This window comes from Meleagris gallopavo, chromosome 14, assembly GCF_000146605.3.
Source record: "Meleagris gallopavo isolate NT-WF06-2002-E0010 breed Aviagen turkey brand Nicholas breeding stock chromosome 14, Turkey_5.1, whole genome shotgun sequence".
NCBI lineage: Eukaryota > Metazoa > Chordata > Aves > Galliformes > Phasianidae > Meleagris > Meleagris gallopavo.
The window spans coordinates 13,221,893-13,237,387 of record NC_015024.2 but is presented as its reverse complement, the minus strand read 5'-3'; the positions used below and the strand labels follow the sequence as shown (position 1 = coordinate 13,237,387).

The following is a 15,495-nucleotide window of genomic DNA, read 5'->3' as shown; positions in this document are numbered from 1 at the left end:
AGGAGGATGTTGGATGCAAAGCTGCTGGGCAGCAAGCTTCCTGCTCCAACAGCACTACAACAGGTCGCCCTCCAGACCAGGAGCTGTGCCCACAAATCAACTGCAGTAGTGTAGTGAGTTGTGAATGCTTGGGGGCTTTAGTTAAGACAGGTCATATAGCCCCCTCATTTTAACTGATATGAAAGTCAGATGATGTTTTTTGTTTTTACTTAAGATAGCATCTCAAAATACACCTTTCATGAACGCATTCAATTTTCCACAACTCCAATATTATTTGCTAAACGATATTTTTCCAAATTGTTTCTAGAAATGAATCGAACTGCCTATCAATCCTGAACACCCATCCTTTTCTATACTTATCATTTTAAATGATAAGTAAAATGAAATTTATCTTCTGGCAATTTTTTACATGCCAGATAGTAATTAAAAAAAAAAAAAGAATACTTCTAAGGAGATATCATGAACAAAATAAATATAATGGCATAATATTCAGAGTGCTTAGTGACTACAGAGCTTAAAACACAATAAGGGATTTCAGTAGGATTCTGGAGGTTTTTTTGCAGAATTCCAACACACACTAGTAGAACTGAAATATCTCATGAACTACATGTGCAGACACAACAAATTTGTGTTTGCAGAGAATATATGCATAACCAAACAACACAGAACTTTCACATTTACAGAAATACCTTTGAAAACAAAACCATACCCTGCACAACTCATACACAGGTTGCCTCAGATACAAAAGAAAGTTTTAGTACAAAGCAAGGCTCAATAAATGGGCATTCCCACTCTACATTGCCAAAGTTAAAAGCCAAAAGATACTCAAACTGTTTCACATAAGCTCAAAGGGAAGTGTTGCTTCCACAGTACTTTCTGCAAGGTAATAACCTATCTTTGAAATTCACTGCCAACTGTGCTCTGTACATTCTTAAGTAGCTTACATTTTTTTGCACACACAGCTTTTAAAGCACAGCTATTTGAGGAGACGTTTGACAGACATCGCTCTTCTTGGGCTCTGAGCACAAGTGTATGAACTTTGTTTCACCACGCAGTTACTGATTGATAGGATGAAGGAAGGAACAGCTGAAGCCTTGATTAAATGTTTTTACTGCATTTACCACTTTGGCAAATGGAACAATCACACATAATTTCATTGAAGTCCTAAAAAAATACCCAAACCTCAAAGTTTTGGCTCAGAGAAGTGATTTTCACTTCAGGAGCAAAACAGCCCACAATCTGGTTTAACCATGCACAGCAATTGCACTACTAGATTTGATCAGCTGCAGATCTTTAACAGGATAACAACATCTTATCTCTAAAAGCACAGCTCTCTCTCTCTCCAGTCTCCTTTTAGAATGCAAGATAGTCTGTTTTTCCAAAAGAATACATGCTACGGTCCTGCAAGGATAAATTAACATATGGGTTTTTATATTGCTTCCTCAAATTCAAGACAGAATTTTGCACCATGAAACATGAATGGTAACAGACAACCTACCTTTGCCTGCTCTTGCTTTCCATGCACTCAGCCACACCACACCTCCAAAGGTCCGTGCCCTGGGCCAGCCCTCCACCTCCAGCAAAAAGCCTTTGCTGCATCCTGTGGGCAGCACGACTCCTTTGCACAGAACCAAACAGCAACTCCAAACACCAGCCAGCCCTTCTGCAAGGGTATCAACACCCAATCACTGCAATTCTCCCTGCAGTCTTTCCTCTCGCTGAGGATGCAGAACACAGCACCAGCAGTTGTCTCCTCTGGTATCAAATGGTCTTGGGGAATTTCTATAGCATGCCCACTGATAAAAAACAGCAGCAATCACCAACAGCGTGTCATGCACACATGCACCTGCAGCCTAGCATGCAGCTGTGGGTTCTAATTTTAGGCTGCCAAGATTTGAATGTTCCTGAAATTACATATAAAACACATATTAAAGCAGACATCCAAGCATTTAGTTAAATTCTTTGTATATGAATTCAGCTACCCACAATCTTCTAGAAGTCTAACACAAAACATATGTCAAATGGTTCACTCAGAACTTCAAAATACCACACAGTTTTTCCAAGTTTACAGAAGGTTGTCTTCAAAACAATCAATTAATAAAATTTGCAGTGAAATACAAGTCCCATATTTAAAGCTTTTCAGTGGATTATTCTCCATATACACTGCATTGTTGCATTAGGTTTCCATCAGCAACTTGGATGAAGTCAGTCATTTGCAAAAACTATTCCATTTACTCACTAATTACTTTTCAGAGTGGAGGATATTTTAAATTTCTCCAGTCAATTTATATATTACGTAAATGCTTAATATGTAATTTGTCATCACTCTCCATAGAGCAAACGTTCACTGAAAGTCACACATTATTTTTAGGTGACATGATCTCACTGTGTCATTGCTATATTTTAGGGAAGCCAACAAATTATTATTTATGTTTCTGCGGCAAAAAATAATAAATAAATTGTTACAAATCTAATTCCAAAATAACTTTCGGGACTCTCAGCATTGAGTTTAATTCTGCAATTGCGACACAAAACTTGAACAGAATTCAGGAAATAAAGAAAGTTTACACAGTAATACTAATAGCAGGTGTAATTTCATATGAAAGGGTACAGAGAAGCACTTCACTTACTGTGCAGAAAAGCAGTGTCTTTTATGTGGAAAAAAGAGCTCTGGCCAAGAAATTAGCCACAAGACTAGTCTCAATTAAAATTAACTATATCATAGAGAGAATAGTCTAAATTACATCGTAAGTCACATACCTCAAAGCACGCTACTGTTATTAACTGTTTTTACATCAACATTTTTTTCCTCCTCTTTATATATAGCACTCTGTGTACTTCGCAGCAGCTGTACTCTTGTAGTAAGAAAAAGGAAGTTTGTTTGATTTAAATCTAAACTTACAGTTTACATTAAACTGCTCATTGCAGCAGAAGTATTTTGATGCATTACGACTGCAAACTGTGAATGCGACCCAAGTTCCTCACCCTCTCCCATCTCTTATTTAGGCATGCTTTTGAAGAAAAAATTGGCACGTGTGGCTCAGTAGAAGTTTTTGCATTGTTTCCCCGTGTTACTGCCCCATCACACCACAGCAATGCAGATCTTGGCTCTCAGTAACCGATGAAGCAGAGCAGCAACAACCATTCACATGAAGATTTATGCATGCTTTCACTAATTAAAAGCTGTCTGGGTGAAACATATCTCAAAAGATATAGTCATGGGTAAGAAAATAATGATGAAGCACACAGTAATATTTAAAAACAAAAAAAAGGTGTCAACACAAATACTAGAGGCGATATAACCTTTAAACATCTAAAGACTTACAGACCAATAGAGAGGGTTACGCATCTTGTGTGTGATGGTACCACCACAGCCTTCACGTTGAAAACAAAACATTAAGACATTATTTTCCCTGCCACATGGCACACCTGCTGTGCTCATTGGTGAACCTGTTCTACCCCCATTCCCTGCTGACCACAGCCAGCCTGACCTGCTGCGTGACAGCAGCACAGCTCTGCTCGTGAGCTGTGCAAAGACAATGCTGCTTTTCACAGGGAATTCTGTTTTGCATCGTGTGCTCGATATGTGAGCCAGCAAATCGGCGTGTACAAAAAAAAATTAAGAAAAATAATACAGATGACCTGTCAGCTAAATTCTATTTCAGTATTTTCTTTTATTAGGCAACCTAATTACCTAAAACTACCCCACCCTGCCACTCCCATTCTTCATACACTTGTACGTCCACTTCAAAAATAAGACTGTTTCAATCATATGGCTATAAGGAAACCAATGCCTGTCGTTTTTGGAATGCCAATCTGCATTTCTGCATCCCTCCCAGCAAGCACTATTGGTTCTTCATTAAAATGTACTTTCTTTGCTCCACACATTCCCTAACAGTTAATTTGATACGATGTTAAAAAATACACATGCAAGTTGCATATTTATATGCGATAGGCATATAAATGTTCCATAGCCAAAAAAAACTCACAGTACTTTGATATTTAATAGGATTAAAAGATAAAGTGGAAAATAAAACAATGTTTTTGTTGTTATGGTAGAGAACCAACCTACTTTTCTCATAGATTTGGGCACACAGGTAGTGACACTCATTTTAAACTTGGACATTGCATGCTTCTAAATAAAGACGACTGAATATTTCAGTAACTTAGTTGAGCAGCCAGTAAACCTTTAGCCCTTACTTCACACAGCTGGTATATGAGAAAAAGAATTTACTCAACTACATAACATTCGGGTCTGGTAGCTTTGGTTCAACTCACACTTTTGACGGACACTTCTACGGCTACTTTTGTCCTCTGGTCCCACTGCAGCCTGCAGTCAGTCCTCCAGGAAGAAGGGGGATGGGTACATACGAAGGGGCCCAAATACACAGGGGGAAGAAGAAAGGAACTGTTCTCCCTTTTGCAGGTCAAAAAGCAAAAGTGTTCTACTCTAGAGGGAATAAAAATAAAGGACTGAACGGGGCACCAAGTTTAATATTTGGACATCTCTTGTTAAGAAGGCCGTAAGAAGAATAAGCCTGATTACACAAGCAGTAAGCCAGAGAAAATCATCGCTGTGCAGATGTAGCAGATCAGACACACTGAGCAGAGGCAGGCAAGCGGTGCCCCGCAGACCCCATCACCCACTGAGCATGAGCATCTGGGCACCTCGTGGTACAATCTGCAAAGGCACAGCAGAGGAGGCACAGGAGACACGTGGAGTCAGCACTGAGAGGCACAGCAAAGAACATACAGAATCTGTACTGAAAAAAGCAGGAAAGAACGCTGCAAAGCCCTGGTTAACTGCCAAACAGATGACATAGAATGACAACAGCTAATAACAGGAAAACAATAACAGAAAATTGAGAGGTGAACAGAATTCTTCGATACCATAACAAATTCGTAGTTTACCAGCCTCCACCACACTGAACACAGATGTAGCCACCTTCCTGAAGAACTGCTGCAAATGTCTTTGGGACGAGGAAACTTTGCTTTGTGACAGCAGCAGGTTCTCTGCCTGGCACAGCACTCACATGCGTGCAGTACAGGGCTGGGGCTGAGGTCCCAGCTGCAGCGCCCAGCTGCCCCGGGTTAGCCAGGGCAGGCAGGGAGCCAAAGCAGCAGTCGCCAAACTTGTTCAGCCAGTCTGCCCAGAGCCAGCCCACAACACGCTTGGAAATCGCTCAACAGCTTCTGCTTCCAGCAGCCATGTGCAGCACTTGGGGGAGATGCCGCAGGAGCCCAAGGCAGGGCACTGCAGGGCCACCACGGGAACCCACAGGGCTGCTCTGCAGCCTCGAGATGGTGCACAGCATGGATCAGCCCAGTTCCTCACCTCACAGCGCTGGGAGCGGGAGCACAGCACAGCACTTTGCCTCTAAACAAGAAGCAAAGCTTATGGTCATGCACCTTCCCGTCAGGCCTTCCCACTTCACACACAGAGCACCGCCCGGCCCTGAAGCAGCCTGGGCCCTCCTGGTAGCACTCAGGCTTTGCGCGGCTGCGGCCGTGCCATTGAGGGCAGCGTGGCTCTCACTGCTCCTTCTCAGCCCCAGAGGAGCACAGCCACAGCACGCTGTCTAGATTTTACTCTCGTCTCCTCTACCTACTCCGTGGATAAAAATAGCTCTCTTATCTCCAAGGCTATCAAGCCAACACTTCAGATGATTACGCTCGGGCCTCAAGAACTACTGAAGAGACTCACAAGCTGTATTCCAGCAAAAAACACAGAGGGCCATGCCCCTGCTTTTTGGGGCATAAACCGACTGCACTGCAGAACTGGAGGGATATTTCCCAGTGTCTGAGTATCAGGGAAAACAGGATGACTGCTGTCTCTCTTAGCAGAGCTGAACAAACACAACAAACACAGACCATATAATACAGAAAACAAATCGGCTAAGAAAGCATCCTAAAAAACAGAACTCTTTACAAACCAAAGACCAACAAAGTCTTCTAAATCACCACACACTGTGTCTGACTATTGGAAACAATTTTCACTCCACTGACATATCCATCAAAAAAAAAGACAGTTAAAATCTTTGCAGAACTTGAGGCTTCTGGATAATCCCCACCACAGCAGATTTGTTTAGAAGTACAGTTTGGTATGGCTCACATTAACGTATATTGTATAGACAATGTCTCTTTTTCCTCTTGGCATCATTTGCAACACCCTTCCTCTAAGAGAAATGAGGTGACAACTCCTGCTCAGCAGGGTAACATAGATGCATACGGTATTTCCTCCAGCTCAGAGCATTACAGGGAACCACCTCAGGAATTCCAGGCAAAGCTTTTCAATTCTCGCATCTAGCTTTCTGTCATAGCTAATTACTGAAAATAAATAACAAAAGAGGTAATATTGACCATGACATTAAGTAAAACAAACTATTACTGGCTGTTTACATTTAACAATACACTTACATATTATAACAGATCCTGCTTTCTACTACAGTTATTTGCTAATATTATATCTTTAACGCTTTTAAAGATAAACAAGATACAAGATCTACTATGCGATAAAACCATGTAGGTAGTCAAGGAAAAATGTAGATCAGATTCACTCTGACAAGATACATAATCAAGTATGTCCCAATGGATTTTAGAATTACCAGACAAAATACGTGCTGGAAAAGTTTTCTTTAATTTTAGCAGGCATCATTTTGTTTTGGTAAACAACTAAGTTGGAATATGACAAATGGTTGATTCAGCAAAGATGGAGGGGCTGCTTAATGCAGCATTGCTGAGAGGAAATAAAAGATTACAAACCACACCCCGGGTGTAAACTCGTATAGATTTTGTTCTGTATTTTAGCCTGAAACAATAGCCAGAGGGTAGCATTTAGGCTACATGCACCTTGACAAAGCAATGGCTACAATATCTAGGGATTGACAATTAAAATGTTTGCATAGCAAAGTACTTCTCTGCTGGTTGTTTGATCACAAAGTTCTAGTGAATGTGGCTATCTTACAAATGCAAACCGTCTCGCCCACGGAGCCCAATAACCCCATCCTGTGTGCATGCTCCAGTCACAAGCAAAAGCCTTGTTGACTTCCAGTGGCTCACAGCAAGACCTCATACCCCCAGAAATCACTTCATCAACAGGTACAGCTCCAGTTTTCCCACTGACAACATTCACTATGTAGTTCATGCAGTCAGTGAAAAAAACCTGTACACGTAAAACTGAATTTATGAAGGGTAAAGTATAATGGAATTTGAAAACAGCCTATTTACTGTGTATTCCGTGTGCTATTCACTTTTCAAATTTAATGCATTAAAGCTTCTAAATTTCACTATAATAAAAGCTGCTGTAAGACTTTCAGGCCATCATATCAACGTCAAACAGTCCAACAAAATTTCTGGAAATAAAGCTGTACAAGATCTAGAGGTAAGAAAAAGTTCACATGACAGACTTACAACCTCACAGTTGCTCCCTATGGGATTTGAGCACTTCAGCTGTTTTGTATACAGTTTTTCCTACGCTGCCACTTAGGAACACTGCATTTCCTATTACGCTACAAACGCAGTTGATGAGAGGTACACGTAAAGTCCTGCTTATCCAGAGAAAAGCAGATCAAGAGTACTGCGTAAGTTTTCTGACTGTTATAATCCCAGCAGAAGGGAAGAGAGGCATTATGAATTATCCCTTTCACCTCCTATTATCAGTGAAGTTTGTCTATTAGCTAGTCTGAAGCTACCAACAGCTGAAATCAGGGCGGGAGTGAGTTTGTAAATAAACGATCTTTCTCATGGGAAAACAGGTTACCACTAAACAACTTATTCAACAGAGGCTGACAAGCAGTTGACACACAAATAACCAAGTCTTTGAGTACCATCTCCTCGAGCAAACAACTTAGAATACTTACCATCAAAGCAACTGCTTCCAAAGCTAGCAGTCATAACTCCGAATAAGAAACAGTTTGAGAGCCACTGTGTCACCTGTCCTAGTTCACTACACCACAAGCAGGGGCAGCTTTTGATTGTAGAAGGTTTTCTAGCAACAGGAACACTGACTACAATAAATAGCTCTCCTTCCATGACAACTGCTTTCACATTCATGTTACTCTTCTCCATTAGACTTTGAATTCTCTTTACTAGGCCTCAATGCTGCTAAAACCAAATATAAATACAAAGTTGTATTCATCTCAGCAATGCACTCCAACCGTATCTAGGAAATAATGTTGAGTACCATGCATATTTCCACAGCAGTGATTTTCTTCATTAAAAGAGATGATAAGCAATTTTTAAGCATCTTACAGGCAATTTAAAATACTCGATCACAAACTAAATATTACTTTCCTGCGTAATAAGTGGTGAGATCACATGTAACACCAGCTGGCACTTGGCCATTATTGCCATCAGCTAGGCACAGTGCAAAGAGGTACAAGAACTGTGGGTATTTCCTTTTCTAGATCGACTGCAATGAAAGAAACAGCTTTTAAAACAGTTATTTCAGAAAGAGCAACCTGCATCCTCTTAACCCCATTTATTTAGAAGTAGCCTCCACTAAGCCTTTGTGTCTTTCCTGCACTTGGACCACAGCGCTGCATTACCAGCTCATAGGAAAATCATATTTCTGTATGATACTTACTGCATCTATCTTCTCTTACTGAATGCCTGTTGTTAAGTACAGAAGAGAAACTATAGAAAAAACAATGTTTAATCAATTATTAAGACATCACGTCTTCTGTATTCTGCATAGGAATAACCTAGCTATTCATACATACCTCCCTAAACAAGATAACAGTGAATTCCTGACTGTTATGTATGTGCATAAATAGCTATTTCAAAGGTTCTTTTAAAAAATTCTTGCTTCTTCACATATTAACAGCTATATTCAGGCAGTTTTGAGCTGTAATTCCAGTGAAAGTCTCCCAGGCCCTCCCATAACAGACTAATACTATGGTAATAGCTAAAACCTGCAAAGTATCTTTACAGCATTCTATTTATAACATGTGACTCACCTCACCAGAAATAATCAAATATTGTAAACAGAACTTGGATTTAAAGTGAAAAAATAACAAGGAGAAAGAAAATCTCGACCAGATATTGCAGATAAGGACAGAAGTAGCAACTTCTCAAATACCCTATTTCTCCACCTCTCTCATAAAACCTCTACAATTTTCTTAAACAGTTCAGTGCACTTTCAAAGATTCCTCGTAATTGTTTTACAATAACCGCTCCACAAATCCTTAAAATGCTTTCTGTAAATAGTCAATTAAAATGCAATGAAACGAAGAGGAGATTTATCTGATTACAGCCTGAGCATAGCTACACAGAATGTCGAAAAAGAAGCATCACACGTCGTGCTGCTACCTTAAAATATTTATTTCAGTCTATTAAAAATTCTCAGTGTATTTTCAGGCAGTCAGCGACTATAGAACACTGTGAGCATCTTTGACGTGATCTAACACAACAAAAAATCAACTCAATAAAGCACCTCCTGAGGCTGAAGAAAAACAAATTTAAATTCGAAATAAGATGCCGTCTCTCACTTGTATTTACAACTTAATATTGGAACAAAAGTTTCTTCATGCTTTAATTATTTATTAAACCTGCCACTGGGAAAATTCCAGACCTTGGGTCTATGGGATAAAGATGCTTCTAGTATTCCTTCTAGCTCAGCTCTGGATTTCACTTCTCAATCCTTCCCAGCACAGGCTCAACAAGAACACCAGCTCATGGCAAAGCTCTCAGGAACTTCTCAGTATTCATTTCTCTGGTAACTCCCATTAATAACAATTAATGCAATCAAACCCCGAAGCTTCTGCAGAATAGTCGAGAGGTTCATGAAGTCCTCTTTTTTTTTTTTTTTTTAATTATTTTTAAATTTTCTTCCTTGCCTCTTCTCCTTTCTTCCCCCCCAGGATATATTAACTGTTCAAGACCAGAAGTTCAACTGCTATCAAGTGACACAACACTGAACAGAATTTGTTCCCACCTGCTCTCCTGATAGATCCCTATGGTAACAAATTCTTCCAGATTGTCTTCTGAAGGCATCTACAAAAAACTGGTGATTTACATTCTCACATAAAATTCAGCACTTGCTTTATTAAGACCAGTAGAATCTAAAAACCTATCACAGCGGTACCATACAATAAGACTCATGCTACACAACCAACATAAATTCTTACCTGTGATACCTCCCAGCACATCTAGCACATCAGGGACCGTGAATTAACCTCAGCCTGTGATGAATTGTTTTCTTAGCACCTCCCTCCATAACCGCTGACTGGACCATGTCACCTGAAATAGCTCAGCCGTACACACAGAGCAATCAAGACTCCCCCAGGAACCTTACAACCTCTGAGTTCAAACAGTTAAAGCACTCCCAGGCTTTACAGATGCTATAAGGGTGACAAAGACCCCTTTTAGTCAAGATTGAACAGTCTTGCAATGACAACTGATCAAATCCAGCTTGTGATCTGAGTTACAAATGCTGCCCTCCTCCTTCTCCTATAGTTTGTTGCCAGTTGCCTATAAACTGGTGGGAGAGCTAGTGAAGCAGCTGATGTAGGCAGCACCGAGGGATTCACAACTCAAAGAATGTTAAAAATAAATTAAGAAACAAAGCTGTATGCGTAACAAAAAGAATAAGATGTTTAAGGTCTAGCAAGGCACTCCAAGTCTTCAGCATGCACTAGAAACACTATTAAAAACAAAATTTTTATTAAGAATCACAGAATCTTTCGAGTTGAAAGAGATCTTTAAAGATCACCTGATCCAACTCCTCTGCAATGAACAGGGACATCTACACGTCAGTCAGGTGCTCAGAGACCCATCCAGCCTGACCTCGAGTGTCTCCAAGCACAGAGCTTCTATCATCTCTCTGGGCACCTCATGTCAGTGCTTCACTACTGTTAACGTAAAAAACTTCTTCCCTATGTCCAATCTAAATTTCTAAATAGTTTGAAACTATTTCCTCAGGTCCTATCAAGTTGTCCAACCAAATCTCTCTCCTGATCTTCCAGGCTTTATTTTCCATTCTGATATGCTATTGTTTCCATAGTATTTTTATTATTAGACATATTTCAAGATTATTTTATGAGCCAATATAATAATCTAACACTTTCACACCAACCACTTCAAAAAGAGTTGCACACATTAATAAATACTACAGAAAATGTAATGATTACACCACTTTTTTTAAGAGCAAATATGTTCTGTCTCTCTCGTTCATACAGCTTTGTGGGTTTTCGTTTATTTTTTGGGGGGCGAGAATCTGAAATAACATACAGGACAGCTGGTAGCAAGTGGGAATTAACAGGGGGAATGGGAGTGTTGGGGAGCGATGGTTGATTTGGAGTGCAGGGGGCTGTGGGATGGACAAGCCCCCAGTCCCAGGGACTGGCTTTAGGCTGCATTATTTCTACTCAAAGCTCTCCCCATCCACAAATGAAAGGAGCCAACCTGTTGTCAAAGTTTGCAAGAAGTTAAAGTTGGTTCTGATGGAACCTGTCAAAGTTACCGTGAACAAACTCTACGCATGAAATCACAGTTGCCTTTCGAGATCATCTTCACGAAAACAGTGGGTTTGAAAGTTTTCTTAAAGCAAGCCAAATTCAACATTGTCAGCAAGAATCTCTGGAAAAATGTCCGTGTTTGCTGAAACATTTCAAATTCTTATTACAAAGCTTAACACCAACAATAGTTTTCTTCAACTGGGAAAGTATCAAGACATCTACTGCATCTCTCACATGAACTAAGTATGTGTGAGCACATTGTATGCATTTGATGGCACACACTGCAAGTATCACACAAACAAGTTTGAATGATACATCATCAAAGTCCCATTTTAAAATGTAAGAATAGAAAACTAGGCTTTCTGCTTCACTGTTTTAGAATTCTTTTGCAGATTATAATGCAACGTGCTGAAGTTTCTTCATCACAGCAAATGTGTGGCAGGGGAGTCACACCTTCAGCTGGCTCACAAATAGTAAGTAATTAAGTGACTGGATGAGCAATGATTCTGTTTAGTGAACTACTTACAAAAAGAAGTGATTGTGCTGCAGTTATAACATGGACTTAAATGGATAGTACCATTTGTCACAAAAAAGATTTTGGTGTACAAAGATAGATTTAAAGCATTCTTCAAAATAAGACTTTCCCCCATGATGAAGGATGCCCATTTCTCATTTTCATCTGTTGGGGATTTTCCCACACCCAAGGCAAGCCAAGTACTTTGGGCTCGTACCATATTCCTGTGGTTCTAATTTCTACATCAAAGCTCAGCATGGTCTCTTATTGCCTCAGAAAGCAACAGGCAGGAAAGTATCCAGCGAGCTTCTCACTTTGGTGAAGGTCTTCGAGGATCCCAGCAGGAACGACTGTATATTATGGATTAGCAGAACAGAAAGCATATAAGAGCAGCAAAAAAGAAACAGGGAAATACAAGAGGAACACTGAGAGTTTGGAATGCCACAATTTCTAGCTGTTACTTTGATGGGAGCTTGGGTATGTCAAGGAGGGTTAAATGCAGAAGAAATATTTGAGACTATGAACTAATTTTAGTTTCCTGATCCCTGCATAGAACTGGCATCCCTGACAGGTATTAAGGACTCATCAGGCTTCACAACAACCAGCATGCTGAGAGAGGAGCTGCCTGATCAGCAAATAGGAAATTCCAGTAACAAATGTGCACCTAAAATCCTCCATCTCTTCTAAGTTTGCAGATGCTGTTCTGGAATAACACAGTTATGTCTTTCATTTCTTTATAAGAATAACAGGCATCATTCTTTTCCTTTAAGGCATAACAAAAGGAGAAGCTGGTAACCTTAGCCCTCTTTTTAACACAGCGTTACGACAATGAGAACACTCACTCTTCATTCAGGAGATCCAAACTCTGCTGCCTAAAAGCCTGACACTCATTTCTCACCATTGGGTACAGCGATGCTGAAGCTAATTCCCAATAGAAGACTAAGAGCAAAAAAAGGGCATGTGGAAAAGGAAGCAACTCTGACTCAGTGGGTCCACGGACTGGCTGGAGCCTGATCTCAAAGTTGACAATTCTTAAATAAAAGAAACAGCTCTTGGTTTTGAAACCAGTTAGAATAAGTGGACTGTAAAGCCATGTTCCCTTCTTCTCTCCCTCTCCAGGCCATGAATATTTAATTCCTTTATGCAAACTGGAAGAGTTGCAATACAAGGTGAAATTAACCTAAATAACCTTGAAATCCTTTGTCAAGTTGGGCCTCTGACTCAACTCCCAACCTGAGATGGAAGAACTTTCTATGCACAATGAGTTGTGTATTTAACCTTATTTAAATACTGTGTGGTGTGACAAAATCTTAGGGTTAGAATTGGGTCTGACAGAATTTTTAATTTGTTTAATACTTTCCAGGTTAAAGTCCATTGTTCAGGCAGTCCAATTGCTTAATAAATGTTTGCTTCTCAATTTTCAATACAAAATTCTTCCTGGATAAAGGAATCATTTACAGTGTTCTCAAAACCTGATTTGATTAACACAACAAATACACACGCTAGTGTGTTTTGCTGATCCCCATGTCCTTTCAGTGCAAATCTAATTAGTACAACTTTATCTTTTGCTCTGCTTTGTAGGCAGAGTTCCCTGCAGACCAGCTATACATGTAAGCCAAGTCAGTGTCTCATTCACATGTCACGATAGCATCAAAATAAAAAGACATTTGGAAGTCTGATATAGCAACTGAGTTCAGTTTGAATTCTTGAAGTTTTTTGTTTGTTTAGTTTTCCTTCCTTCAAACCATAACCCTACAAGTCATTCTCATGGTTGAATTCAGAGGAGAGAAGCTGTGTCTCAGTGGTCAGACTACGCAAAAAACAGTTTCATCTCTTTATGGAGGGAAAATAAAAAAAACAACCCAAAGATTATTCATCACCCTGCCAAGCTAATCTTTAAAATCTGGAAACCTTAGATGCTTCTATTTTAAGAGCTAGAAATAAGAAAAAAATGTTTGAAAATCCTTATTAACAAAATCTTTACGAGGATAACAGGTACTTACTGTTATAAAGGCTGTTTTAACACTTAAATTATCTGCCTACTCAGAAAAATAAATAAATATCCACCACAAATATTACACTGGAACTCAGCAATGAAGTAATGAAACATTTTTTTACATATACCTGAGAACTTAGACACAATTGAGAGATAGCAAAACAAGTTTGAATATCTCGGCATGGTATTCTATCACATCTCTCTTACACATCTCTCTTCAATGAGCCTAGTGCTCATTGAATCTGGTCCTATAAATCATTTTTTTTCCTAAATTTTAGCAACAGAGGAATTTGACAATAAATAGACATTTTCACTCAGCCTCAGTATATAGATCACTCCCTCCCAACTTTATTAAGTCTGTGCCAATATGTTTCAATTCTCCTTTGCTTTTGCAGCTCCCAAGCAGAAGTGCTGAATCAGATCATCTCCCGAGCTCCCTACAAGCTTGACTTTTCTGACTGTAAACAAAGTTTATAAGCTCAGCCTTCCATTCCTAACAATATCAAATAAGTGACTCACGTGCAACTGATCTGGCATTTATTCCACGACATATACTTCTCATTAAATGAATTTGTGCTAACAATCATAAAGTTTGAGAATGTTTCTCTGTTACAAAGCAAGTTTGAAAGTTGGAAAGAAAAAAAAAAAAGAAGAGAGAGAACTGAACATCAGCATTCAGGCTTGTTACTGTTCTCCCACTGCCTGTCACAAAGTTACCGGACAACCTATAGGTGTCATCTGTCATTTGGTTACAATTCCAAGCAGCGCTGCTGCTTTAGAAACCAACAGGGCCCTTCCTGAGCTTTTGCTAATCACAGGTGAAAGGTCACTCTCACTGAGCACTGAGAAATAAACACAACTCGCTGACATGACAGGGCGAGCAGCGTCCGAGCACCAACACGGATTACGATCCGAATGCAAACGTCCTGGCTCAGAAGAGATCTGAGCGGCGCTGGTCACGCAGCTTCCTAAAGATTACTTAGGACCAGAGAAAATCCCACTAGAAACACAGTAAAGTCAATACAATAAGTAACCTGTACTTAACCTCGCAGCTGTGATTAGATATTATTTAATGACAACGCTGATGGCATCGCCTGCTGACAGGCCGCAGGTCCCAAAGCAAAGCGGTTGGATGGAAGCGGAGTTTCCCCATCTCCTTCCCGTGCAAATCCTTCGGTACCTACTTCCAAGCCGGGAAACTTCTCCGGGTACTTTTCCCCACGAACCAATCGCACTCACCTTCTCGGCAGAGTCGCATCGCTTCTCGATTTTTCCCGTATTCCTTGAAACTTTCTTCTAGTGCAGTTCCTGAAACAGAAAGCGCCCGGAGCTCAGCGCCCGGAGCTCAGCGCACGCCCACCCGGCACAGCCCCGGCTCCGGACGCGGACCCTCCCGGGGGGCAGCGCCGCTCGGAGATGCTCGGCAGCTCCGCGCCCGGCAGGGGGAGCGGGGAGGAGGGGACTGCCCACCTGCTGCCCCCGGCCCGGGCTGCACTCGGGCTCCTCTAGAGATCGGGCCCCGGATTAGG

The 15,495-nt window shown here is 40.5% G+C and overlaps 1 protein-coding gene across 3 annotated transcripts in view; it reads right to left on the bottom strand.

Annotated features, from left to right (window-relative positions):
* The window catches only part of ATXN7 (ataxin 7), a 53,696-nt gene extending 38,430 nt beyond the window's left edge, over positions 1-15,266 (bottom strand). The window contains exon 1 of one of the 3 annotated variants that reach the window (XM_010718668.3): positions 15,206-15,266. In XM_010718668.3, the coding sequence (XP_010716970.1) occupies positions 15,206-15,224 (19 nt within the window). In that variant the 5' untranslated portion in view covers positions 15,225-15,266. Of the gene's footprint in view, positions 1-1,498; positions 1,684-10,127; positions 10,235-15,205 lie in introns of those variants that run through there. The other 2 variants (XM_031555612.1, XM_019620183.2) reach the window with 2 other exon arrangements.
* Between the last annotated feature and the right edge of the window lie 229 nt (positions 15,267-15,495).